The sequence below is a fragment of the Vigna radiata genome, chromosome 9 (assembly GCF_000741045.1).
Source record: "Vigna radiata var. radiata cultivar VC1973A chromosome 9, Vradiata_ver6, whole genome shotgun sequence".
Lineage (NCBI taxonomy): Eukaryota > Viridiplantae > Streptophyta > Magnoliopsida > Fabales > Fabaceae > Vigna > Vigna radiata.
The window spans coordinates 3,053,371-3,079,259 of record NC_028359.1 but is presented as its reverse complement, the minus strand read 5'-3'; the positions used below and the strand labels follow the sequence as shown (position 1 = coordinate 3,079,259).

The window sequence follows — 25,889 nt, the reverse complement described above, 5'->3', positions numbered from 1 at the left end:
TTCCCAGTAAGGTTCTGTAAAAATGAAGAAATTCGACAAATTAGATTTCCATGAACTGCTCCGGTATAGAACGGAAGATCTCGGTTCCACAATCACGAAATATTCGAAATACTGAATATAAATAGTGAGTAACGAAGTTCCAAAAACATCATATTACCTAACATTCAAGAACCATGATTGTTAATAAAAATATTTCTGACACTCAGACCAAAAAACAAGTTCCTTTCTACAAAAAAACTGATCCATATTTTACTTCAAAAGAGTAAACTAAACTGCAACACCGGGGCAAAATCATAGCATCAAAAAATTTAATCCCAGCCAGTTGCTTGGACAGATTCAACTCCGGAAGGAGGAAGAGGGATTTGTTGTGGCGGTGGAACAGCCTCTCCCCAATCTCCTGCAACTGCAATTATTAAACAAAATATGAATGCAAAGCTCCAGACACCGCAAATGTACACGCAATTTGTATTGGCATCTTGTCACAAATTAAAGATAAAAGACAACCAAAACGAAAACTAACAGATGTAATGATCAGTCAACATCAAAGATGACAATATACATAAAACAATAGAATACGTAAAATAACTAAGTTCAGTTTAGTGTGTCAAAACAAATTAATGACTTACCAGGAGCATCCGTAGAGGCTGGCGCTCCCCAGTTNACACCAGGTACAGCTGGAATAGGTTGGGGAACTGCATCTGTCCACGATTGATCAATTGTACCGGGCCACTGGCCATCAGCAGCAATAGCACCGGGATTATAGTCAGTGATGGCATAATCACCAGCAGGAGCTTCCTCCTCCTCTTGTTGCTTAGCCTCCTCTGGTTCTCTATAGAAGAACAAGTCCACCTGCATAATAAAACAAAAGATTAAGAAAACAGTCTTCTTCAATATCCTCCTAAAAATCTGCCTCTCTCCAAATTAAACCCAATAATCTCATTAACAATACCACTAAGAAAATTCAACCAAGAAAATACATACCATAACATCCCATTTGAGGCCAGGACGAATGGTACCCCTCATTTGCAACACCATCCTGGCAAGAAGCCAAAAGAGACACCCAATGCTGTGTTTTCCCTTGTTGTTGGCAGGAATCCCAATGTCCACATACCTCATGGGCGAGTCAGTGTCACAGAAAGCAATGGTTGGAATGTTTCCAAGAGCAGCTTCCTTAATGGGCTGCAAAATAAAACAATTTATATTAAAATCACAACGCAGGCAACATCAAGTAAAGAAAAACACGAAAGAAAAAACCAAAAAAAGTTCTCATCCCAAGACATGTTGTCTGAAAAACATGAATCAACAATCACCATTCTATTCCTTAAAGGAAAATTGGACTAACTACCATATCAAATGAAGCTAAAGTAAAACATATGCATTTCACATAATACAGTTTAAGTTGAACATGAACCTGATGATCTGTTCTTGGATCCGTGAGGATAAGGAGGCGAGGCTCGCTAAAAGAGGTTTGTAGCTGATTGGTAAAGGTACCAGGAGTGTGCCTTCCAGCAATGGCATGAGCACCGGTATACTGGGCAAATTTGAGAACCGCTCTCTGACCATAAGGCCGAGCAGATTGCACAATAATATCCTGAGGGTTCTCAATTGCAACGATAACCCTAGCAGCAAGTTGAAGCTTCTCCCATGTCTTACCAAGGTTGATAATGTAAATACCTAAAACCCAAATCCACACCACAAGTCAAAATCATATTGCCCTCCTGATCTAATGCAGATTCAAAATTGTATAACATAACGTGGTTGTCTATTGTATAACGATAGAGATAAAAAAAAAATGTTAGTTACCGTCGTTGCGGCGCTTGAAGATGTAGCGCTCCATTTGAAAATCGCAGTTTTTGGTGCCGAGGTGAACATCGGCTGCCAACATCATCTGGATGTCGGCTTCCTTTGGAGAGAGCTGGCGCGGCGGGGCAGCGGCGTTGGTTGTGGCGGCCATGGTTACCTTTGTGTGTCGCAAGCTCCCGAACAAGAGCTTGAAAACCTTGGTGTTTCTGAGTACAGCGAATGACCTCGTAGTCGAAACTCTACTTCATTTCTAATATAAAGTAGAAAACCCTAATGGGTATCACCAATGGGTTTTTTTTTTTTTTTTCTTTGTTTCAAAAAAAAAATCTTAGTTTTGATTTTATTGTTTTTAATTTTTTTTTTTTTTTTTTTAGGCTAAGGCCAGTCTACCAGCGGGCCCAATTAAAAGAAGAACAACTTACGAACAAGCCCAATAACAGAATGCTAACCAATGAGCATGACAAATAAAAAAGAGTGTTTTGGAGAAAAAAATATATATAAGTGAAATTAAACTTTGTTTAAATTTAAATAGTAATATATAAGTTCAGTACTAAAAAAAAAATATGCATTGAGATAATGAAATGGGATGATTTCTGTGGTTTAACTTCTATGTTTTTATTTACAAAATATATCATAGCTCATGAGTTATTTATCTAAATAACATAATTTTGTTGTATAAGTTATTATATTATAAATTAAATTAACTATTAATTAATTTATGTACCATACCCTCTCTGGTATTTTTGTCATTCTAAACATGAGGTTGTTAAAAAACATTCATATCCAACAAATTAATTAATATAACAATTGTTTAAATAAGAACAAAATGTATATTTTGAAAAATAGTTTTAGAAAATAATTTTTTATAAATGTTTTTAATATTGTAGTTACAAAGAAGCACTTAATAATCAGGATTTTTTTTTACCACATTAACTACCATTGATAGTGGGTTATATCGTATAATGATATAATTTTACACATGTAAATATTTTTTTGTTATATATGTTTAAAATTGTTATAAATATAGAAATATATTATAAATAGCACTATGTAATTGTACGAAATATCTATCATAAATCTAATTGTAATTTATATATTTAAATATCTTTGAAAAAAAAATATTATCAGTATTTTCTTAAATTACAACGCAGAAGGATATGTGTTTTGGGCCTAAAGTAGTGTTTTATGCGAGTGAGGCCCAACAGTTTCTTAAACCCTACCTAATTCTATTTCGTCCTCTGAAACTGGTGGTTCTTCGTTTGTTCTATATGCAGCTATGGTGAAATTGAAGTCCAGCAAGTCAAACAAACCAGAAGATGTTGAAATCCTCAAATCAGACGTTGCCTCCTTCGCTTCCTCGCTTGGGTTATCCACATCACACTCCCACTCAGGTTTCAACGATGTCGATTTCCGCAAAACTAAGACTAACAAGCCCCCAAAGAAGCAACAACCACCTGAAAAAGTCACACCCCAAAGCACCCAGAAGCCAAAGAACAGAACTTTGAGCAAAACCAATGAACCCCACAAGAAGAGCAACCCCAAATCCGAACCCAAACCGAAAGCCCCAGTTCTGTCACTGGAGAATGGTTCCAATACGGAAAAGGGGTTCAACAAGTTCAGGAACCTGCCGAAGCTTCCTTTGATGAAAGCAAGTGGTTTGGGAGTGTGGTTTGAGGACATGGCGGAGTTGGAAAGGAAGGTGATTGGGGAAGGGAAGAGGGTGGAGTTAACCGATATGGAAGGGTGGAAAGGGTTCGTGGAGAAGAAGAGGGAGTTGGGGGAGAGATTGATGGCACAGTATGCTAATGATTATGAGTCATCAAGGGGGAAAAGTGGTGATATTAGGATGTTGGTTTCAACGCAGAGGTCCGGGACTGCTGCTGATAAAGTGTCTGCTTTTGCTGTGTTGGTGGGGGATAATCCAATGGCAAATTTGCGTTCTCTTGACGCTCTTTTGGGTAAGTTAAGAACACGAGCTGGTGGGGATCATCAGTGTCAAAATTTCTTTCTTGTTTTCGGTATCATTAATTGGATTTTGTGATTGGTGAATTTTTATTCATGTGAGGTATAGTTTTTAGGATGAGTGTTGTCACTGAAACCACATTCTCTTACTCTCATGGGGTAAATTTTTATTGATGGAAGTCCATGATTCTTCTTATGTGGCGATGGATTTTTATCTTACTTTTTGACATTTTTTTATCAAACTATACTCTCTGGGATGATTTTGATGGTGGTTCTCTGATGTGAATGTGTCATATCTTATTATACCCAATTAATGCTATCTATCAGCCAAGTGTTTGCTTATAGCAATTTCATGATCTTTCTTCTTCTTACAGTGTTTCTTGTTTAATCTAGGAATGGTGACATCCAAGGTTGGGAAGCGGCATGCCTTGACAGGTTTTGAAGCACTGCAAGAATTATTTATTGCAAGGTATGCATTTTCACTGAAAAATTTATTGCAAGGAAGCGGCATGGCTTTCCATTGTAAAAAATTTATTTTATCATTGAAATATAATTCATAGATCTATCCGGAAAAATAATTCTCTGAGAGCTTAAAAATCCTCTCACTCTCATTCTATATATAAGAAAGTTTAATACAAATTACATCATAAGACTCGATATAATCATGATAAATATTCTAAGAGGACTAAAGTTTTAGAATGTTGTCAAATTTGAACGATAATAATATATTTCTGTCTTTCTCCTTTGCACACATCTCATGTTACTCTCCCAACAGGCCCGTTATTCTAACATTACATGTTATTCTAATATTACATGTCATGTACTTTAGCGGTTTGCAAATTTGAAAGTTTTCATTCAACTGACTATTTCTTGCGTAGCATTAAAACACGCGATGCCTCAGACTTTCAGTGCTCTGATCAGCTACATTATTTTCTCTATTTTTCTTGCAGCTTATTACCAGATCGTAAATTGAAGACCTTGATACAGCGACCCCTAAATCATCTTCCTGAAACTAAAGATGGTTACTCTCTTCTCCTTTTCTGGTATTGGGAGGAGTGTTTGAAGCAGAGGTATGTGTGATAACACTCTATTCATTTTCACATTTTCATCTTAAATCAATTTCTATGATTTGACTTGGTTACAAATTTCTCACGCAAATTATATTCCCACAGCGTGTTTTGTTTCGTAAACTTTGGATGCTTTCTGTACATTTTAATTATGTGCTCCATTATAATAAGAATAGTTGAACTCTAGTGAGCATTTAGTCACTTTAATTGGTATTTTGCTTGAGGAGCCATAATGTTGCCTTGGAAGAATAGGAGAAATGATTTTAGGCCTACTTATAGTTGTACCACCGAGTTCAAGCCTTCTTACATCACTTTTCTACACGCATTTTATCTGAGGAATATTTCTAATTATCAATGAGACCCATTTTACGGTCCACTCAAGCTCTTTTGTTAGTGATGCACTGAATAGCTTTTGACGTCTCAGGTATGAACGTTTTGTTGTCGCCCTTGAAGAAGCATCACGTGACATGCTACCAGCTCTAAAAAACAAGGCATTAAAGGTTGGTTTTCTGTTCATACTTTGTTCCTTTTGTTTTTTTCTGGGTTCCCATTCCCCTTCAAGTTACAAAGTGACTCAATATTACTCTAGGGTGTCCTTGATTAAACAACTTAATCAAAGCGTTATTTATTTCGATTGTTAAATTATGAAATGGAATATACTAAAAATGTATATTTAGTAAGTTTTTTGCATGAATCTTATTGTAATAAGCTAAAAGGCTTATGAGATGGTCACAAGCTTAAATAAGATCTTATCTTCACCTTGTTGTAACATGTTCTTAGATGTATTGAATTTATTGTTGTTAATATTAATTAATATCTGTTGGGTGGATTTCTTTGTTGCTTGCAGGCCATATATGTGCTACTGAGTCGGAAGTCAGAGCAAGAACGCAAACTACTTTCTGCACTTGTTAATAAAGTGAGTTAACAGTGACCTATGTCCCGTCTTCATCTATTGTGTTTCTTCTTCACGTGGTCAAATTACAATAAAGTTACAGTAGCCGGTTATAGAACTACTACATTCTGTTACTGAGACTTTTTTATTTTATGTGGCTTCTCTCTTTTACTTTGTTGATTGGCGGTTTTGATATTGCTTCAGCTTGGGGATCCAGATAATAAAGCAGCATCTAATGCTGACTTTCATTTATCCAACCTTTTGTCTGACCACCCAAACATGAAGGTATGAACATTTATCAATCCTTTGTTATTTCAACCTTTTACTTCAGTTTTGGGGTATCTATAAATGATTTTTTAGCCAATATTTAGAGTTTAAGCCAATATTTGTAGTTTATTGATATCACTAAGTAATTGATAGTAAGATAAACACTTGAAGGAACTTTGCAGGCTGAAAAGTTTTCATCCCTGCATGACTTCTTTTATCTCATTTTCCTTTAAAGAATATATTAACTATTTCCGATTTGGGGTTTAATGATATTTGGCAATGATTCACATTACCGTTTAGGCTCCCTTTTTCCTCTTAATTTGTTTTAGCTGCTGATTTATTTTCTTGTTAATTTTTCTATACAGGCTGTGGTTATTGACGAGGTGGATTCTTTTCTTTTCCGGCCTCATTTAGGACCACGATCACAGTACCATGCTGTATGTACTATAGTTTGATCCTCACCTTTTCTTACATCATCTTCTGCAAAATAAAAGTCACTGTGTATTCTTTTACCCTTTGTTGTTATTTGATCAATGAAAATATTATGCATCGTATAATATATCTGTTTGAAACCACTTTTCTGTGGATTCTGAAATGGCCCTGCAATTTTAGATTACTTTCTGAAATTAAATTTTCTTAAACTTATGGTCTGTTCGAATAATCAGATTGGCTGCTTTTTCTACTTTTGTAGATTAATTTCTTGAGCCAAATCCGCCTAACAAATAAAGGAGATGGACCTAAAGTGGCAAAACGTCTTATAGATGTATATTTTGCATTGTTTAAGGTATTTGTTTTCCCTTCCTTAAGCTTATCTTATCTAAAATATTATGACTTTGTTTACTCAAGATAAAAAATAATTGAACGGGAAAATATTTACAATTGGACACCTTCAGGTTTTAATCACAAACGCAACCAGTAATCAGAAGCTTGATAAAAGCAGCAAGGGCAAGGGCAAGGGAAATGCAAAAGAGGACAAGTCAAAAGAATTATCAGAATCACATGTGGAATTGGACTCCCGGCTTTTATCAGTTCTCCTAACTGTAAATATGATAATAATATATGTTAATATTTGTGAACTTTTTTATCATGTTAAATTCAGTTGTAATCTGGTCTTTCATTGGCATAGGGCGTGAATAGAGCATTTCCTTTCGTCTCAAGTAATGAAGCTGATGACATTGTTGATGTCCAAACTCCAGTACTTTTCCAACTGGTAATTACTAATCTTTCAGCAAATAAAAACTGTATGCAGTATGTTACAGATGATTGCATTAGTATTCATCATTACCTTGATGTCTTAAGGTTTAAGGTTCTGCAAACTTGCAGGTTCATTCTAAGAATTTTAATGTAGGAGTTCAAGCACTGATGCTTCTTGATAAAATTTCATCCAAAAATCAGATAGCCAGTGATCGGTTTTACCGTGCTTTGTATTCCAAACTTTTGCTTCCGGCTGCCATGTATACATCCAAGGCAAGAAAACTTTCTTTTTCTTACATTTTCTTTTTGATAAAAAAAATATGGGTGCTTATACTATTCTTCAATAATATGTAGAATTTTCTAATGTGTTTGTCCTCAGGCAGAAATGTTTATTGCACTTCTCCTCCGAGCAATGAAAAAGGATGTTAATTTAAAGCGTGTAGCAGCATTTTCTAAACGTCTAATGCAGGTGATTATTAAACTGCACTTTCTCTACGTTTTTTTTCTTATACATACTACTGAATTTTTGTTTTTTCAGATTGCACTTCAGCAGCCACCACAATATGCCTGTGCTTGCCTTTTCCTTCTTTCCGAACTTCTTAAAGCTAGACCACCTTTATGGTAATTGCTTTTTCTGTCACTGCCATTGCCACTACTTTTATGTTAGTGTGAAAAAGATATATTTCTTCTAGTCATAGAACATCAGTTATAGTCTGCACTGAGAATTTTGTGACAGAATTCTTCAATAACACATTTGACCAGAAAAAAAAAATCTTCTCTTCATTTGTAGGAATATGGTGTTGCAGAACGAGTCTCTAGATGATGAACTTGAACACTTTGAAGATGTTATAGAACCTGATAATGAACCCAGCTCTGTATCAAATATGCAAGACGATGATGTTGCAGTTGCAAAGAATGCCGAGAACGCCAATTCTTCAGAGAGTGAAGATGATCTTCCTGCAGCTTCTGAAGATGATGATTCTGACGATGATGGTTCAGAGGATGCGGGATTTCTGCTTGCAAAGGATGAAACTGCTCATAAGGAATCAAAAAATTCAAAATCTGTGTCTAATAATGAAAGTCAACAGTCACAATTATCTGCTGAGAAGTCTTCCCTTCGTGGAGGCTACGATCCACGACACAGAGAGCCTTCGTACTGGTAATTATTCGATTTTGCAACTAGTCATCATTTCAGATAGTAATATATACAATATTTTTTTCCGTTGTTTGCTCAAAGCAATTTCATGTGGAACTTTTACAATGAAAAAACACAAGAAGGTGGGGTATTTATTTTGGAAGATAAAATCTTCTTAGACTTCAGATTATTTTGAAGACTTGATTCATCCCTCTTGTGATCTTTTATTTATAAAAATAAATTGATACAAGAGTACATTATAATTAAACTAACCTTAAACACAATATAATCATATAATCATGATAAATAGGATAATCTTATATACAATATAATCATAATAAATAGAAAAAGTACATAAGATAATCCTAGACACAATATAATAATGAAAAATAGATAATCCTTGACATAAATAGGATAAATATTCTAACGTTTAGAACTGACCAATGAGAAAGGCAGCATCTTTAGAGATTGTGATGCATGTATCTGTATTTTACCTTTTATTTTCTAAGGTTCATTTTCTCATTTAGAGCCAGATCTTTCTTTGTGACATTTTTATCCTGTACATCAATGCAGACCGTGTCTGTATTTTTATCCTGTTACATATTTTTTCCATCCTACAGCAATGCAGACCGTGTAAGTTGGTGGGAGTTAATGGTGCTTGCTTCACATGCACACCCTTCAGTTTCTACCATGGCCAAAACTCTTCTTTCCGGTGCCAATATTGTCTATAATGGAAATCCATTAAATGATCTCTCCATGACAGCTTTCCTAGACAAATTCATGGAGAAAAAAGCCAAGCAAAGCACATGGCATGGTGGTTCTCAGATTGAACCTGCCAAGCAGGTAAAGTGTAGACTTTTCAATCTCGTAATGACCCATTCTCTTATCTAGCTCCTGATTCAGCTTGTTAACTTGTTTCTTTATTTTGCAGATGGATGTCAACAACCAATTGATTGGGGCAGAAATTCTTTCACTAGCGGAGGCAGATGTGCCCCCAGAGGATCTTGTCTTCCACAAGTTCTACACAAACAAAATGAGCTCCACTACTAAATCGAAGAAAAAGAAAAAGAAGTCAGCTGATGAGGAGGCAGCCGAGGAGTTGTTTGATATTGATGATGGTGAGGTTGATGGTGGGGATGAGAGTGATAATGAAGAGATAGAGAATCTGTTGGATTCTACTGATCCATCTTTGGGACCAGACACTGACTATGATTATGATGATTTGGATGAAGTTGCCGGTGAGGAAGATGAGGACTTGATTGGTGATGTTAGTGACGGTGAGATAGATATGGATATACCCTCTGATATAGGGGAGGAAGATGATGCTCCAATTGACGATGTTGGCAGTGATGATAATGCTGATGCGGATGACGATGCCATTGATATTGAGATCGGAGATGTTGATGATGGCTCTGATGGTGATGGGGAGGAAGTTGGCAGAAGAAAACGAAAACATAAAAGTGGTGGTAAGAAAGGGGTGTCTCCATTTGCAAGTTATGAAGAGTTTGAGCATCTAATGGAAGATGATGACCACACTGTGAAGAAAGCTTCCCCTAAGAAAAACAAGTCAAACAAATCTAAGAAAAGAATAAAGTAAATTAGCTGCATTGACCGAGACAAAAGATGACTATGGCCAGATTGAGTTTTGGGAATGCATCAACAGTTTTGTTATAACAATTTTTGAAAAATTCCATATTAGGCAAGGAAGTATCACCCACCATGTTATCCTTGTATGCTATCAATTTTGATTGCTTCTAAATTGTATTGCTTGTGGCTGTTTAATTTAATGGCCCTGTATCAATCCATATCTTTATTTGGATGTATCTTTTGTGCAATGTACAATTTAGTCAACCAAGAATCAAATTTTAATTTATTAGTGGTTTTGTTATCTATCATCTTTGGTGGCAATAGTACAATTTTAAATTCTGATAAAAATGTCAAAGTAAGGAAAAGATCAAAATGAAGTGTTTGAAGAGAGGATTCAGCATTGATCACATTTCTTTACACTATTCAAGATCACACAAACACTACTAAAACGATTTACACTGCATCTAATTTTGGGTGATAAGCGAAAGAAAAGTGAAACAATCATTGGTGCCAGAGCTATTCTCCCTCAACTCATGCAATAGCAACTTGAACAGATTTGGATTTTGGAGGAGGGTGCTTCCCAACAACTACAGTGAGAACCCCATTTTCACATTTAGCTGTGATTGCAGACACATTGGCATTCTCAGGCAAACGGAACTTCCGCAGCAAATTCTGAGGCCCTCTCCTCTCCAGCCTAAGATACTTGCACCCTTTATCATCTCCATCGTGGCGTTTCCTCTTCCCATTGCTTCGTATCACAAGTGTGTTCTCATCTTCAACTGTCACCTGCACGCAAAATGCATACACATTTCAACACAACATCACACTTTTAACACAACCACCAATTTCTCATACACACACTAGATTGGAAGAACATTGGGATGATGAGGCATCGTGTCATGTACCTGAATTTCAGACTTGGAGAGACCAGGAACATCCATGAAGAATATAAATTCCTTCGGTGTGTCCAAAATGTCCACTGGAATGATACTAGAAACCTCTCTGCTCTCATGGTGGTCATGGCCATGAGAAGAAGGAAAAATGAACTTTTCCATGGTTTCAGGAATATTGAAGAGGTTGTTTACTGCAGCTGCCAAATCCACGTTAACTCTGCTCATCTTCGTTTCTCACACAACCCACAAAAGTTCGGATTCTGAATTCACCACCCAAAAAAAAACAGTAAAATAACAATTAGCATACCAGAACATCTAACAGAAAAAAACAACCTCAGAAAACATAAACATGCAAAAGGGAAAAACATCATTGATTTACCAACCTTAGTTTGTGCTGGCCGAGAATCTAGAAAGGATTATCTTTTTGGGATTAAGTTAGTGGAGTGATGGTCCGTGCAGAAAATATAAATAGAAGAATTTTGCCAAGAGTTAAGAAAGATCTAGAGTAATTGTCCACACCTTCTGGAAACATCCTCTTCATTTTTGTTCACACGTGGAATTCTCTGGACAGTTGGAGAAAGTTAACGCTCCTTCTCTCTCTGTACGTGTCGAAATCACATTTAGTTCTCCATGCACTTTATTATCATGTTCATAGTTTATAACAAGTTTTGTCTCTTCCTTCATTAGCCTTTTATCAAATTGGTTAATTCTACGAAATTAGCTCCATGGCAAGAGAGAAATTAAACTTTTCTTAATATTTCTAGTTCACTTTGTGACAATCATTAAAACCTCATAAATAAAATAATAATTCCCAATTTTAGAAAAAGTAAAAACAAATAATTTATTGGTTTAATAATGTTTTTCACTTTTTTTAACCTTGAATTTGGTTTTTTATTTTGTAAAAATAGTTTAATTTGATTTCTTTTACCAATCAGAACAATTGAATAATTTTTACAAAACAATACTATATTAAACATTTCAAAAAAGTAAAAATCATTTTAAATAAAATAAATTAAATAGGTATTCAACCTAATTTATTTTACATAAATGAAAAAGAATTCATTTTAAAATGACCTTAATTACTATTTAAGGAGGCATGCTACATGGAAGGGTTAGTATCCTACTTATCTGCATAATTGTTTGATACACAAATGGCAAAGAAATAAGAAAAACTCCAAAACTTGAGCCTTTATTTGTTCAAATAAAACCTGAATCACTTCTTCCACCTTCATGTATTTCTTTCTACACCTCCAAATTAAGAAAATTCTTAATTTGTGTAATTTGAAAATAAAAATATTTCCAAATTATTCAAAAGTTATTTTCAAAAAATTGGATTGTCCAATACAAAAATAAAAAATTATTTTTAAATCATGTAATCTAAAAATTTCTTTTTCTTAATATTTTTTGCTTTTATATTATATAACTTGGAAGTTATTTTTTACTTTTTAACTGTACAATCCGATAATTATTTTTTAGAAAGAAAATAACTTCAAAATTTTGTAATTCAGAAATTGAAAAATGACAATCTAAAATACAGTTTTTATTTTGGATTACACGGTCTAAAAATGACAAAAATGAGATGTTTCTTTAATGTGCGGTGCAAGAATGAATATGGAAGGTGTAAGAAGAAATTGGTTGTAAACTCATAATAAGTTGAATTTGGAGCATTGACTCTTAATTAATCCATGACCATCAAAATTTCAACTTACACTCTTGTTTATTTTGTATTATGGACTATAACCAAATACAATTTTTTTTATATTCTAAATTATATTTTTTGAATAGAAAAAATACATTTTGAAATATCTATTCAGACAACAAATGTATTTTAAATGATAGAATTATTTAAAAAATATTTTTTGAATTATACAATCTAAAATATAAAATATATTATAAAATAAAAAAATTATATTCTCTAGTCTATAATTTAAAATATAAAATTTATAAATGTATAAGGTGGTGATTTAAAAAAAATACTCAATATAGACTCAGAGTGATGGATGATTTAACTATATTGATTAGGGATGGCAAAAAAATCCACGCCCGCGGATATCCGCGGACAAAATCCGCGACGGATAGTTGATACCCGCGGATATTTACTACCCGAAACCCGCGGATAGCGGATATTTTAATACCCGCTTATAAACGGGTCGGGTGCAGGTATTATACTATCCGTACCCGCGGATATCCGCTACCTGCAAAAAAAATAAAAATAAAAATTTAATTTTTATTTTATTAAGTTAAATATAATTAAAATTAACATTAATTTATATTTTACAAGGTTAAATTTAATTAAAATTATACTATATTAAATATACCGATCGGAAATAATTGTCATTTATTGACAATTAACAAGTATTAATAGGCTAGATTGCCTTACCCTTTACAAAATATACGACATTGATTATTGATTATTGGGTTAGATTGTCTTACTCTTTAGAAAATATACGATATTAATTATTTATTATACATATTAATTATTTATTATTGGATTTGATTGCCTAAAAATATACTGGACTAATAGTTAATCAATGGGCTTGCCTGCCATAGGCTCTATAAATATATATAATTGATGTCTAGGTACAATCTTCCTCTTCTATCTTAATACCTTTTTATATCTTGAGTGTCAGAGTGTCTTCTACACGTCAACAACAACAACCCATCGAAGTGGATGTCATTCTTAAGAAGGATTGAAGATCAAAAGAGAACAAAGCAAAGAAGGACGACTGACCATCGAACCAATTCAGCCCAAAAAAAAATTAAATTTTAATTTATATTTAATTTAATTTATATTATATTTTATATATATTTTGTAATTCTATTTAAATTTTATTTTAATAATTTATAAAAATATATTTTTGTAAATATTTGCGGGTATCCGCGGATATCCGCGGGTTTTAAAATATCCGCGAATTTTTTTTAGACAGATATCCGGCGGGTAGCAGGTCGGGTTTTGGGTACAGTTTTATCCGGCAGGTCGGGTTCGGGTATCACACTATCCGACCCGAACCCGACCCGTTGCCATCCCTAATATTGATTGATCACTCTTTTTTATAAAACCATACATGTCAAAGATATATTGTTGTTGATGACAAAATTTACTTAGAACTCAAAAGTTTTCAAGATAATTGAGAGAAGAAAGAGGACAATTTTCATATGAGGTGGTTGACAATAAATTTTTTTTTTCTAAGTTTTGTGGATGAAACATGTGACAATGTTTAAGGAAAAAAAATGTGACAAAATTTACTTAGAACTCAAAAGTTTTCAAGACAATTGAGAGAAGAAAGAGGACAATTTTCATATGAGATGGTTGAAAATAAGTTTTTTTTTTCTAAGTTTTGTGGATGAAACATGTGACAATGTTTAAGGAAAAGAAAATGGAATAGTGAAAACAGTTAAGATTATAATGAATAAATTAAGTATAATTTTGTACAATTATATTAAATTATAGTAATTTAGTGATATTACTAAAATTAATGAGTTTTGATTTTAGTCTTTATAAAAAAGAAAATTAGAATTTATGTATTAAAATATTTTGTTTTTATCCATATTATCATGTGACATTGTTAATGAATGTTGACACTGTTAGAGATAAGGATGGAAAAAAAATCCGCTTCCACTGATATCTGCGGATAAAATTAACGACGGATAGTTGATACCCGCAAATATTTTCTTTTCCCCTGAAACTGTGTAGAACCAAAAAGAACATATCTAATTCTCTCTCCTAAAAAAAAATAAATTTAAATCTCAATATGTATAAATATAATAAATACCTAGACTATGCTACGCATCCAGTAGGAAGAAAAACAACCCAAACTCAATTATAAAGAAAAGGGTTAAATATGCTTTTAGTCCCTAAAGTATTAGTGATTTTTGGCTTTAGTCCCTGCTCAAAACATTGATGACATTTCATGCTCTTAGTATTGAAACATGTAACTTTAGTCCTTAAAAATGGACGACATCAAGTTTTTGTGGATGTGGTTAACAGCCCAAGTCTTTTTCCAGTTTTACTGTGCACTTTCTACCACGTTTCTTTTTAACTTTTGGGACGAAACAGACGCAGATATACTGCACAAGTCGTCGTAGTGGCTATGAGCAAAATTCCAACATCTATTATCCTACTCTCCCATAGACCCCGTCAACTTGATCTCATCATCGTCGACACCAGCGTATCTGAATCTGTCGATGTCGCCACCGTATATGCCACCGGCAAAACTATCCTTCACCTCAATCCCAACTCCTTTTACGGCAGCCACTTCACCTCTCTTTCCTTCCTCGACTTCACTTCCTACCTCACTTTAGGAAGAAGAAGAAGAAAAATCCAGAACCAACAAAATGGAACAATCTGCCATAAAACCAAGAAGGACATTAAAAAAGAATAAAACCTCAGAAAAAATAGAATGAAAACGGTGCAATGACATTATCAAACCAAAGAACAATTAAAACCTAGATTTTAAACTATTTCAATGTAATGCACAGACTATTTAAAAATTTAAGGCTTAATACCGTTTTTGGTCCCCAGTTTGGGAGAGTTTGTTCAATATGGTCCTACCTTTTTTTTTTTCATAACAATTGATGCCACCTTTTGAAAAAACTGTTCAATTGAGTCCTTTTTGTTCATAGTGGTCCCATATTCAAGTTTAAATTGTTTATTATAGTCCTTATTGTATACGATGATGACATGATTTTTAACATAACATTATGTCAGGACTGTTAAAATAACATTTGGATAGGTGAATGCATGAAAGAACTTATTGACGTCGTAACCAGCACCGTTAGAAAATTGACGTCGTAACCAAAAAGGAGTCAATTGAACAGTTTTTTCAAAAAGTGGGATCAATTGTTACTAAAAAAAAGGTAGGACCATATTGAACAAAACCTCCCAAACTAGGGACCAAAAGCGGTATTAAGCCAAAATTTAAATAGCAACAACTAAACCCAGAAACATAATGGAGATGTACAATGCAGAAACCACCACTCTGGCACAACAAACAACAAATACCAACCCAAGAAAACTCCACACCCAAACAGCACCACAGAACCCAAAGTTGTCAAGAAAACCCACGACCCATATACAAACACAACTCCAAATAAAAAAAAAATCAAACATAATCCTAGTCCCTAAAATACCAACACAACAAAACTCTACACCCAAAAACATACCCCTTTACAAAGAGGAAGAAGGAAGAACGAAAAGTCTAGGTTTTCACGGAGATGTAGTGAAGAGGAAGAAGGAAAAAACATACAAGACAGTACACACCGAGACAGCATTAGACGAAAGCAATGATATACAGTTTTGGCGCCAAATGGACAGATGTCAAATGCTTATGCATAGATAAAATGGAACAAATGCCCAAAACGAACCACCCAGACCTGCAAGAAAACCAGAAACGCAACAGCCATGGAAGGCAAAGCTAGTCACCGCTATAGTGCGAGCGCGACTTCACTACAAAGGCGCCACCGCCGCAAGCGAAACCCACCGCGAAAGAAGCTTTCGTTTAGAAGCAAGGGGAAAAGAAACCTCTGGAGGTGATTCTTCCATGGAGGCACAATGAAGAAAGAGGGCAACAAGGTTTCAATTTGGGGTTTTTTCCCAAATTTACAAAAACCAACATAATAGACAAAGATCAGTCAAGCTGGCCAAGATGTGACAGGGCCGTTAGCCACATCAATAAAAATTTAACGCCGTCCATTTTTAAGGACTAAAATTACATGTTTCAATACTAAGAAGGTGAAATGCCATCAATGTTCTCTGATCAGGGACTAAAACCAAAATTCACTTACCCTAAAAAAAATACCTAGGTCCACCTCTTTTAACGCATAAATATATAAAATTCTATATTATATAATATATATATAAACATACGTAATCTAACTTTATATATATATATATATATATATATATATATATATATATATATATATATATAAACTTACTCATTCTTTTACGGTAAAAGTTTAAACTAAAAATCACTAATTTTACTAATTAAATCTTCGTACTATTACAAAATACTTTTATTTCCCAATTTCATACCATAAATAACTTTTTAATATTATAAATATAAAAATAAAAATAAATATATTTTTATTTTATCCGGGTCTTACACTTTCGTTCTTCGTTTCTAGCCATTTAACGCTTTTAATATATTAATATTCTTGTTAATCGATTCAAATGAGTACAACAGCTAGTTCAACGACTAGAAAACTTCAACGATCACCTTTAATCGATTAAGTTGAGGATTAATCGATTAACTAATGGATTAAAAGGTGTTTTAATTGATTATTTCAGTGATAGTCTAAGTTTTCAGCTCTTACTCTGTTTTAATCGATTAATACTAGGTTTAATTGATTAAAAGAGTGTAATTTTGACTACGGACATCAATAATATAGTATGAAAGTACAAAAACCACTGAAAATCTAAGTCCTAGACACTGAACTATAATTATTACAAAAACTTTCTATAACAATACAAGTATTCAAAGGATCTTCTTGAATCTTGATATCTCTTGACTTGAATTAAACATCATCAAAATTTCATCTTCATCATTTTGCTAACATATTTGTTTAAAAATATCTTCATCATTTTACTAACATATTTGTTTAAAAATTATTTACAAATATTTTAAAACTCAAGTACTCGTAAACATCCATGAATATTTTAAAAAATATTTTATATATTTTTAATATAAAATCTAAATAAAATTATAAAATATAATATAAATTAAATTAAATATAAATTATAATTTTATTTTAATTAAATATTAATTATAATGTTATTTAATTACAGAATTAAGAACAATCAAAGAAATAATATAATATTTTGCTCTTATTCTTATTTGACTAATATACATATTAAGAGAGAATGATTTAATAAGATTTTATAAGCTTCTTCCTTAAACTCAATTTACACTTAATTGATTCTATAAACATAATTAGAAAATACTTTATAATTAATCTCTCAACACTTTTCAAGCAAAAGGAACAATCAAACTGCTAATAAAATATTACATATTCATAAATTCACGACACAACTCAGACAACTTCTTAAATCACATATCAAATTAGATTAAGAAAATAATATTCATTCATTTTTTTTAAGTTTAGATACCAAATTATTTATAAAAAAATTAATTTTACCTCAAAGGTTTGAAAGCATATTTAACTCAACGAAGAATAATTATGGAGCAAAGAAAAAAAAAAGAAGCAATGAACATTTTAATGACATAAAAAGATTACGGCAGCAAAAGCCTGTAGTTGACTGCCTGAACATATCAGGGGAAGAGATTTGCCCCTAAAATATATCCTTCAGAATCACTTATCTCAGAAAGTGTTCGATGTTTTGTCCACTAATCAGTTCCCAAACAGAATATATGCTCTGTTTAACATCCTTATACCCTGTTTATATGATCTAGTCAATAATAGTTGAACTAACATGACCTTTATATATTTATATTTTCATGGCACATGCTTTATAACTAGCATAGTAGCATAACTATATGTAATCAACATATTTTTATTATTATTTCACTTGCAGCATATAAAGTATAGATCAAAAGGATACGAAGAGAAAAAAAAAACATTTGAGTTATACTCAATAAAGAGGAAAATACAGCAAAAGGCACACCTTTTTGTCGTTAAATTTATATAGGTACAAAGAAGGATTGTGCCTCGTAACTTAGGTTATGCTACATGAGAAATCAAAATCACAACCTAAGTGTTTGATATATGTCTGTTTACTATTTCTCAAACAGCATTTATTCTGTGTTTATTAAATTGTTTAATGCGCTCTGTTCTGTTCTGGTTGAACTGACAATGATTTTGACATTTTGTATTGTTACATAATTTGGTGGCACATGATTTAGACTTTGCAAATCCTAATGAGATCTTCAAATTTAATGCATTTCTTAGTATAGAAGATGGTCCAGGCCCCTAAAACTAATCTTGTCTTGGATACCATCCCAGTCTTCTGAAGCACATGATCAGTTAATAAATATTTTGTTCAAAACGTTTTGGGACCATTTTATTTATAAAACCATCGTATTAAGGGAAGAGGGGACTAACTTTCTGAAATGCCAACATAGCTCTGTTAGCTTATCAGATTTTTTTTTATATAACCATGATTTATTACAAACAACATTAATGGATGCAAAAGAAAAACATGCACACATTTTCCCTTTTTCAATGCCAAAAGAGAAACATGATACATTTATATATATACATAAAATAAGTTCGAAAGGTGTAACAAGGAAGGAGTTGATGGGGGAAATACAAACATAAATGAGATCTGAGTCCAATCATATAAGAGATAGATTTATATTATTTTCTATCCAAAACTTTAAGGCAATACAAATATAAATATAAATGAGATATGAGTCCAATCATATAAGAAATATATATTATTTTCTATTCAAAACCTTAAGACAATGGACTAATGAATTTTTCATCTTTATATAATGTTTTACTTTCTTATTTTTATCCAATGTAAAATTTAGAGCCACACTTAAACTCTCTGACAAAGTTTACATTTGTGACCATGATGACGTACTTGTATTGGATTGGCTTAACAAATAAAAGTAAGAGAAGCCATTGATAAAAACAAATTTGATTCTGAAAATTAAGATAGAACATTTTAAACTTGCTAGTACAATCATCACCTTTTGCAAGAACGGAAAAAACAAGGTGTCCATTGAAATAAAAACGTTGGATGAAAATGCTAGGGTTGAATTGAAGGTGGTGTCAGCAACAAGAAGCATCAGCTTGGGAGGTGGGAATAGGGGCTATTGGACCACTGTGTTGTATGTGAAATATACATGAATTTGGCATCTGCTAAGGCTCTTGTGATCTATGATTCACCCTAGTGTTGGACCACAAACATTACTCACACATATGACCCATGAGGCATCCTAATTTATGTTTCCTATTCAGAAACTCATCATATGCTAGTGTTTCATTGTTTTCATGAATAAGGTATTCACAAAATTTACAAAGATTACTGTTATTAACTGTGAACTTTAACTGTTAGAATCTGAATTACAGGGAACTCACATAAATATCAGAAGTTCTGGTATACAAAATTCATCTGCATAAAAGAGAAGCTCTTCACTTTTGCTAAGAAATTTCATTAATTGTCCTTGAAATTGAAGTTTGAAGAAATAGACAAAGTATATAATTGGAGTTTTCAGTGCTCTGTTAGATGAGGTTCCTAGGCCCCATATGCATTTAGAACCTTGCTAATGGTACCTCTGTACCAAAGAAAGCTAGTAAAGTGTATGCATAAAAAGGACAAGGATGTGGGCACCAACACTTTGTAGTTTGTGAGGAGGTAGATGAATTTGCTTAGTTTGAGTGCATTTCACTGATGGGATCCTTGCTGGCTTGCTAACCAACCAACACCTTAATTTGTTGCTGTTTATGATTGCATGCTATGATGCCATTAGCAAACAAAAACAAGAAAACCAACATATATACCTTGTTTTTCATTTCAAATCCAACACGCAATCACCCTCATTAACTTTGTTCCTCGGTGGTCTCTCTAATTCTTTTTTTCATCATAATAAGGAAACTCGGGTTGTTCAAATGTATTTCCAAGGCTTTTAGAACAAGAACAGAAACAAATCAGGTCCAACCACCTAAAACATTTTTTTTTTTCTATACCCTACAAATATCCTCATTATCATCCCTTTTCATTTTTGTAATATAATAACAAAGATTCCTATATTGTAAGGTTATAGTGCTATGACTTTCTAGGTTGCTTTACAACAAATGGTTGTTGACGTATACTTGATTGCATACCTCTGGAGCCTGGATATTGATACTATTATTATTTTATTATTATTATAATAATAATGTACAAACCTGAAATTGTTAAATCTAACAACTTTCTTGAAAATAAACCTATTAAGGAAGGTATTAGTTGTTCAATTCATAATATTTCACAGCTTTTTTTAATATTATATTCTTAATTCTTAAGCCTCTTTAAAAGTCACTTAGAGTTGGAGGTTTATTTTTCTTGTACACAACCATTTCCAACTAAACTTATAATTAACCCCCCATGTAGCAAACATGATACATCACAACAGTTTTGGACAACTACATCATTCAACAGTTACTGAAATATATATTTATCAGATGGAAACGTTGTAACAACAATACAGTCATAAAGGCAGTTTTAATTGATCTTATAAAACAAAGATAATGATTTTATTTCTACCTTAGGAACTACAGTATTGGTTTTATTTTTTAATTTAAAAGATTAGCTGAACTTGGTTATCTGTCAGAAAAAATTGATCAGAAACTGTGAACATAAATATGGAGCAGGGGGTGGAGTCCATAAAATAGTTTCTCTTACTAAAAAGAATGGTAAGGAGAGGAAAAGTGAAAAATGTGATGGTCCAGAAAAAAAGAGGGCATGCATGGAAAAGAGGAAGAGGCAAAGGAATTTGTCATTTTGCAGAGGTTGCAAATCCCAAACATCTCACTAGAGGCCAAACAAAAGGGCAACTGGGTTTTCCAATTCTCTACCAAATATCTCATTCTTAGCTGTGTCCTAAACAGTGGGCCATGCACGTGTTTAAGCCCTTCTCATCCCATCATTCATCATAGCCTTCCCTCAATTCCCCACCACCCAACCCCTCCTTTATAACCGAACCTTCCTTCCCTCACACCTTCCCATCACTCACCACACCAACACACCTCTCCCTCTCTCTTTTCATCTCGTTGTGGCATTTCATCAAATACTTTGCAAGATGGCCAAAGTGGGAAAACTTACAAAGCTGAAGTCAGCGATCAAGAGATGGCCCTCATTGACCAAGCTCAGCCGCGGCAACAGCTGTGTCTCCTCCCACAAAGGAGCCACCGGAACATCCTCGTCATCCAAGGAACATGCACATGACCAAGAGCTTCATGCTGTTTATGTTGGCAAATCTAGGAGGCGCTACCTCGTAAACTCCGAAGTGATCGACCACCCTGTGTTTCAGGAGCTAGTTGATAGGTCTTCTTCGTCTCATGATGATGGGGTGGTGGTATCCTGTGAGGTGGTGCTGTTCGAGCACTTGCTGTGGATGCTTGAGAGCGAAGAGACCCAGTTGGGGTCCATGGATGAGCTGGTCGAGTTTTACTCTTGTGCATGCTGATCCACTTGATGCTATCCATCGATGCTGACACTCCTAGTAATAGCTGACTTCGATTGTTTCTCTTGTGGTCACCCAAACCATTGGCCATCACTTTGTGAATTCAGATTGATTCAATCTTAATTATATATCTAAAAGTATTGTTGTTCTGTAAAGTGGGCATGTAATTGACATTAATGTTCTATTCATTGTTCTTGTGACTTTGTTTGAGGTGAATCAATCCAACGCCAATTCGAATCACCTGTCCCGTTTCTTCTTTATTTCAAAGTGACTAAATTGAAACGATAACTATAAGTTAACCATTTTTTTCGATTTAGGAATTATCAAAACGATTAAATTAAGTCCTGAAGTTTAAACTCAATCCTATATCCAAAACTTTGATAACTTGTATTCGGACGATCTCTATGTGTTCATAGTTCAATGGTATTATATATTTTCTAAGGAATCTTTTCTTCAAAAGAGTTTTAAGTAACGTCGAAGTTTTGTCTTCATTCTGGGAATATAAGTCTCAACTCCATTTTAGTTGTTCAAGTTGTGCGGGATTTGATTTTGATAATGTTAAAAAATCATTTTAACAACACTTTTTTTACAGTGCATACGTGACAGTTTGTGATTCGTCTGTTTTAAATATTTTTTTAAATATAAATTTAAATAGACTAATAAAGTGATGACACGTGTTCTGTTATAAAAAAGTTGTCAAAAAAGTATTGTTAAAATATTATCATCTTTTAATAATACTTCAAAAAACACCTCTTACTAATAAAGATATCTTATTTGTATATAAACTGATGCTCTTTTCTTATTTTATCTAACTTAAATCTTTGTTTGTACTTAACAAGTATTTTATCTTAATAAACTTTCTTCTTGGAACTCAATCTTTTATGTATGTGATAAACTCTTATTTTATTAGTGTTATTATTTTAAGTATTCTAGAAAAAACCTTAGATGATTGGTATTTAGATTTAATTCTTATGTATATTTATTGTTTAATAAACTAAATAATTTATTATACCAGAGGGGCAATGTCTCATGTCTATTTGTAATTAAATCAGATTTGAGTCATGCAATACATTTGTGTGCCCCACATACAGAAGTCAACTAAAGTTACACTCTGTCTTTATAATTGCAACCCAAAGATCACTATCTAACATATGAAGTTGGATTCATGTTTAAAGCCTTAGGATCAGACACTAGTTAATAAATAAGACATGGTCTTAAAACATACTAAGGTTACACTCTATTTTGTTTCCAACATCACGGATTATATTCCGTTATTTTATAGTATAAATGACAGTATATTGTTATATTTTAACAATTTTTTATAACAGAATACATCATGTCATCGTTGTTTGAATTTTTATGTTTAAAAAATATTTGAAACGGATCAATCACAAACTATCACGTATACATTGTTAAATAGTTGTCAAAAGAAATAATTGTTAAAAAAACATTCTCCTAAAAATATTAACCTAAAAATTGTAATGAGAGTATGAAAATGAGTGAACCCAGAAGGACCGCTCTAACCTAAATTGACAGGCCTAACTTATGTGACAGAGGTTTTGGTGGTGACATGTTACTATTTTGAATCCCATGTCGAAGATTGGTGAAGGGAATGCAGCAATATGATAGGGACAATATTATTGGTAGGTTTTTGGCACCAATAAGCAAGAGTTATAGGTCCTAGTGCTGGTTGCTTGGGGGTAAAGACAGGATAATTAGACCACTTACTTTTTACTCATCGATGGTTCCTGCTGTTGTTATTAGTTGAGTAACTGTGATTAATAATTGCTTATCATACTTTTAACAGTGTTTAGGAATTTTTAATGACAGTGGCCGACATTGGTGATCACAGAAACTTAGGTTTCTGTTTCTTCTATTATTATTGTTCTTTCACTCCTATACTTATGAAGCTATAATGCATTAATTAGTATCTTAAACCGTATTTCTGGTGGTATTAATCCCATGTCTAATCAACTTAGTACAACCATTGGTTATTATTGGATGCTGTCATGCAAGTGTACCTCATTGATTTACATTATGTCAATCCTTCGTTGTTTGTCCGGTGTGTTTTTCATTTAAAAAATTTAAGTATGAGGGTTAAATAAAATTGAAAAAATTAAACATTATATGCAAAAAAAATTATAAATATCTTACTTTGAAATTTTGAAATAAAATTAATATTAGTTTCTTATATAAATTAAGTTTATGTTTCATCTATTTTACAAATATTCTAAAAAATTCACATATTCATAAATATTTCTCTAATAACTCATATATTCACGAATGTTTTTCAAATAACTCACATATTTATTAATATTTCTCAAATAACTCACATATTCATTAATATTTCTCAAATAACTCACATACTCATAAATATTTCTCAAATATTCACTAATATTTCTCAAATAACTTATATATTCATAAATGTTTCTTAAATAATTAATATATTATAAATAAAGAAATTCGAAACATATTAAGTGTAAATTTTGATAAATATTTCAACCATTTCTCACCAAGCTATGACCAATTTCCAAACTTAGTAAAATGCGATTTGTGGATGGCAAAAAAAAGAAAGAAAAGTGGAATATATGAATGAATATGTAGCTAGGGTGCTTTAGCTACACTCACGTTTTCATTATACCAAAATGGATGATTTCTTAATTAGCTCAAACATTAATGGATGTCTCCCAAGATCTGAACATCTAATTGGATCAGCCAAAAAAAAGTGATGTTTGACTTAATTTTTTTTGTCATCAAGTGTATTATTTGACCATACATTAAGAATAAGATTGAAAGGGTTGAAAAAGTCTTGGACATTGAGGACTTGTCTTGAATTCAATTACACATAATCAAAATCCAATACTATAAGAACATGGGGATCAGTAATGAACAAGAAAAACGAACAATTACATTAACACACGCAAGTATAAGTGCTTTTGATGTTTTTACAAACAAAAAAGTATGTTAGAAGCGACACTAACTATGATCTCTACCGAAATTACAGGATCTAGTCTTCCTAGTTGGATAGGAATTGATGCTAGAATGAAAGTGTCTTTTTTTACAAATATTTTGCTTATGAAATTGAGATTTTGTGTTTTATCAATAAGCTTGCTTGGTTAAGACTCTAAATTTTTTGGTCCCATGTGATTCCTTATAAAGAGGGTAATAAGCAAGCTCAAAAATCTCACCCCTTTTAAATAAATGCTAATTTTCTTGAGCTTGGCTAAATTTCTTGCCCAAATCCATTAATCTAAATTGGTGTTATAAAAAGTTGTGAAAAAAAATCTAATTTATCTTTCATTATAATCATAGTTAAAATTAATCAACAACATGTACTCTTTTTTCGGTATTTTTCTAGAATAGTAAACATGATTCCAGTGTGTAACATTATCAAATCAGTCTCCTAATATTTATAAAATAAATATTTCTTTTGAAAAATATTTATATATCTTTTATATGCATACCTATAATCTTTCATATATCAGAATTAAAATACAATTTTATTTTTCAAATTTATCGTTAAAATATAATTTAGTTACTCGCTATATATATATATATATATATATATATATATATATATATATATATATATATATATATATATATATATATATATATATATATATATATATATATATATATATATATATATATATGCAGAGACTTATTCCAAAAGAAAGAGAAATTTAAAAAAGTTATTTTTATGTTTTGTTTTTCAATTTATTAATATGTACAAATTAATGTGAAATGGTGTACACTTTGATGGTAACTTAACTAATTTACTGAAAAATATTCTCTGAAATTCTAGCTGGAATCGAATTTAAGATTATAGTTTATTTTACTTTAGGTGTATGTATAATTCTGAACATCTATTGTTTGTGCTGCAGAATTCTGTTAACAACTGTAAATGTTGTCGTACTAGCCTGTCGTATTCATTGACAGATAAGGCTGTAGCAGAGT

The 25,889-nt window shown here is 32.5% G+C and overlaps 4 protein-coding genes across 6 annotated transcripts; 2 read left to right on the top strand and 2 right to left on the bottom strand.

Annotated features, from left to right (window-relative positions):
- Positions 1-12: 12 nt before the first annotated feature.
- On the bottom strand, positions 13-2,038 carry LOC106772900 (40S ribosomal protein SA). Its single transcript, XM_014659528.2, has 5 exons — positions 1,804-2,038; positions 1,412-1,674; positions 982-1,179; positions 627-849; positions 13-403 (listed from the first exon to the last, which is right to left on the bottom strand). The coding sequence occupies exons 1-5, from the start codon at positions 1,952-1,954 to the stop codon at positions 309-311; spliced, it is 930 nt and encodes a 309-aa protein (XP_014515014.1). The 5' UTR covers positions 1,955-2,038; the 3' UTR covers positions 13-308.
- A 972-nt stretch (positions 2,039-3,010) lies between these two features.
- On the top strand, positions 3,011-10,161 carry LOC106774195 (CCAAT/enhancer-binding protein zeta). The gene is made up of 16 exons (XM_014661097.2): positions 3,011-3,761; positions 4,159-4,234; positions 4,716-4,835; positions 5,257-5,332; positions 5,680-5,748; positions 5,929-6,009; positions 6,357-6,428; positions 6,683-6,775; positions 6,885-7,031; positions 7,118-7,201; positions 7,315-7,458; positions 7,565-7,654; positions 7,724-7,806; positions 7,976-8,344; positions 8,941-9,163; positions 9,252-10,161. The coding sequence occupies exons 1-16, from the start codon at positions 3,080-3,082 to the stop codon at positions 9,915-9,917; spliced, it is 3,075 nt and encodes a 1,024-aa protein (XP_014516583.1). The 5' UTR covers positions 3,011-3,079; the 3' UTR covers positions 9,918-10,161.
- A 119-nt stretch (positions 10,162-10,280) lies between these two features.
- LOC106774196 (17.4 kDa class III heat shock protein) lies at positions 10,281-11,318 on the bottom strand. 3 transcript variants are annotated; one of them, XM_014661098.2, is made up of 3 exons: positions 11,184-11,318; positions 10,813-11,060; positions 10,281-10,693 (listed from the first exon to the last, which is right to left on the bottom strand). In XM_014661098.2, exons 2-3 carry the CDS (start codon positions 11,023-11,025, stop codon positions 10,439-10,441), a joined length of 468 nt encoding a protein of 155 aa, XP_014516584.1. In that variant the 5' UTR covers positions 11,026-11,060; positions 11,184-11,318; the 3' UTR covers positions 10,281-10,438. The 3 variants fall into 3 exon arrangements, with proteins under 3 accessions (XP_014516584.1, XP_022642161.1, XP_022642160.1); XM_022786440.1 differs by having other exon boundaries at positions 10,813-11,063; positions 11,198-11,310; XM_022786439.1 differs by having other exon boundaries at positions 10,813-11,069; positions 11,184-11,254.
- A 9,854-nt stretch (positions 11,319-21,172) lies between these two features.
- LOC106773854 (auxin-responsive protein SAUR50) lies at positions 21,173-22,169 on the top strand. Its single transcript, XM_014660611.2, has one exon. The coding sequence runs from the start codon at positions 21,546-21,548 to the stop codon at positions 21,930-21,932; it is 387 nt and encodes a 128-aa protein (XP_014516097.1). The 5' UTR covers positions 21,173-21,545; the 3' UTR covers positions 21,933-22,169.
- Positions 22,170-25,889: the final 3,720 nt, after the last annotated feature.

Bases quoted from the DNA above. Each gene is read 5' to 3' on its own strand.
- LOC106774195 (XM_014661097.2), top strand. From the start codon at position 3,080: ATGGTGAAATTGAAGTCCAGCAAGTCAAACAAACCAGAAGATGTTGAA. The intron at 5,333-5,679 runs GTTGGTTTTCTG...TGTTGCTTGCAG, and splicing joins TAAAAAACAAGGCATTAAAG to GCCATATATGTGCTACTGAG. The intron at 6,776-6,884 runs GTATTTGTTTTC...GGACACCTTCAG, and splicing joins TATATTTTGCATTGTTTAAG to GTTTTAATCACAAACGCAAC.
- LOC106774196 (XM_014661098.2), bottom strand. From the start codon at position 11,025: ATGAGCAGAGTTAACGTGGATTTGGCAGCTGCAGTAAACAACCTCTTC. The intron at 10,694-10,812 runs GTACATGACACG...TTTTGCGTGCAG, and splicing joins TCTCCAAGTCTGAAATTCAG to GTGACAGTTGAAGATGAGAA.
- LOC106773854 (XM_014660611.2), top strand. From the start codon at position 21,546: ATGGCCAAAGTGGGAAAACTTACAAAGCTGAAGTCAGCGATCAAGAGA.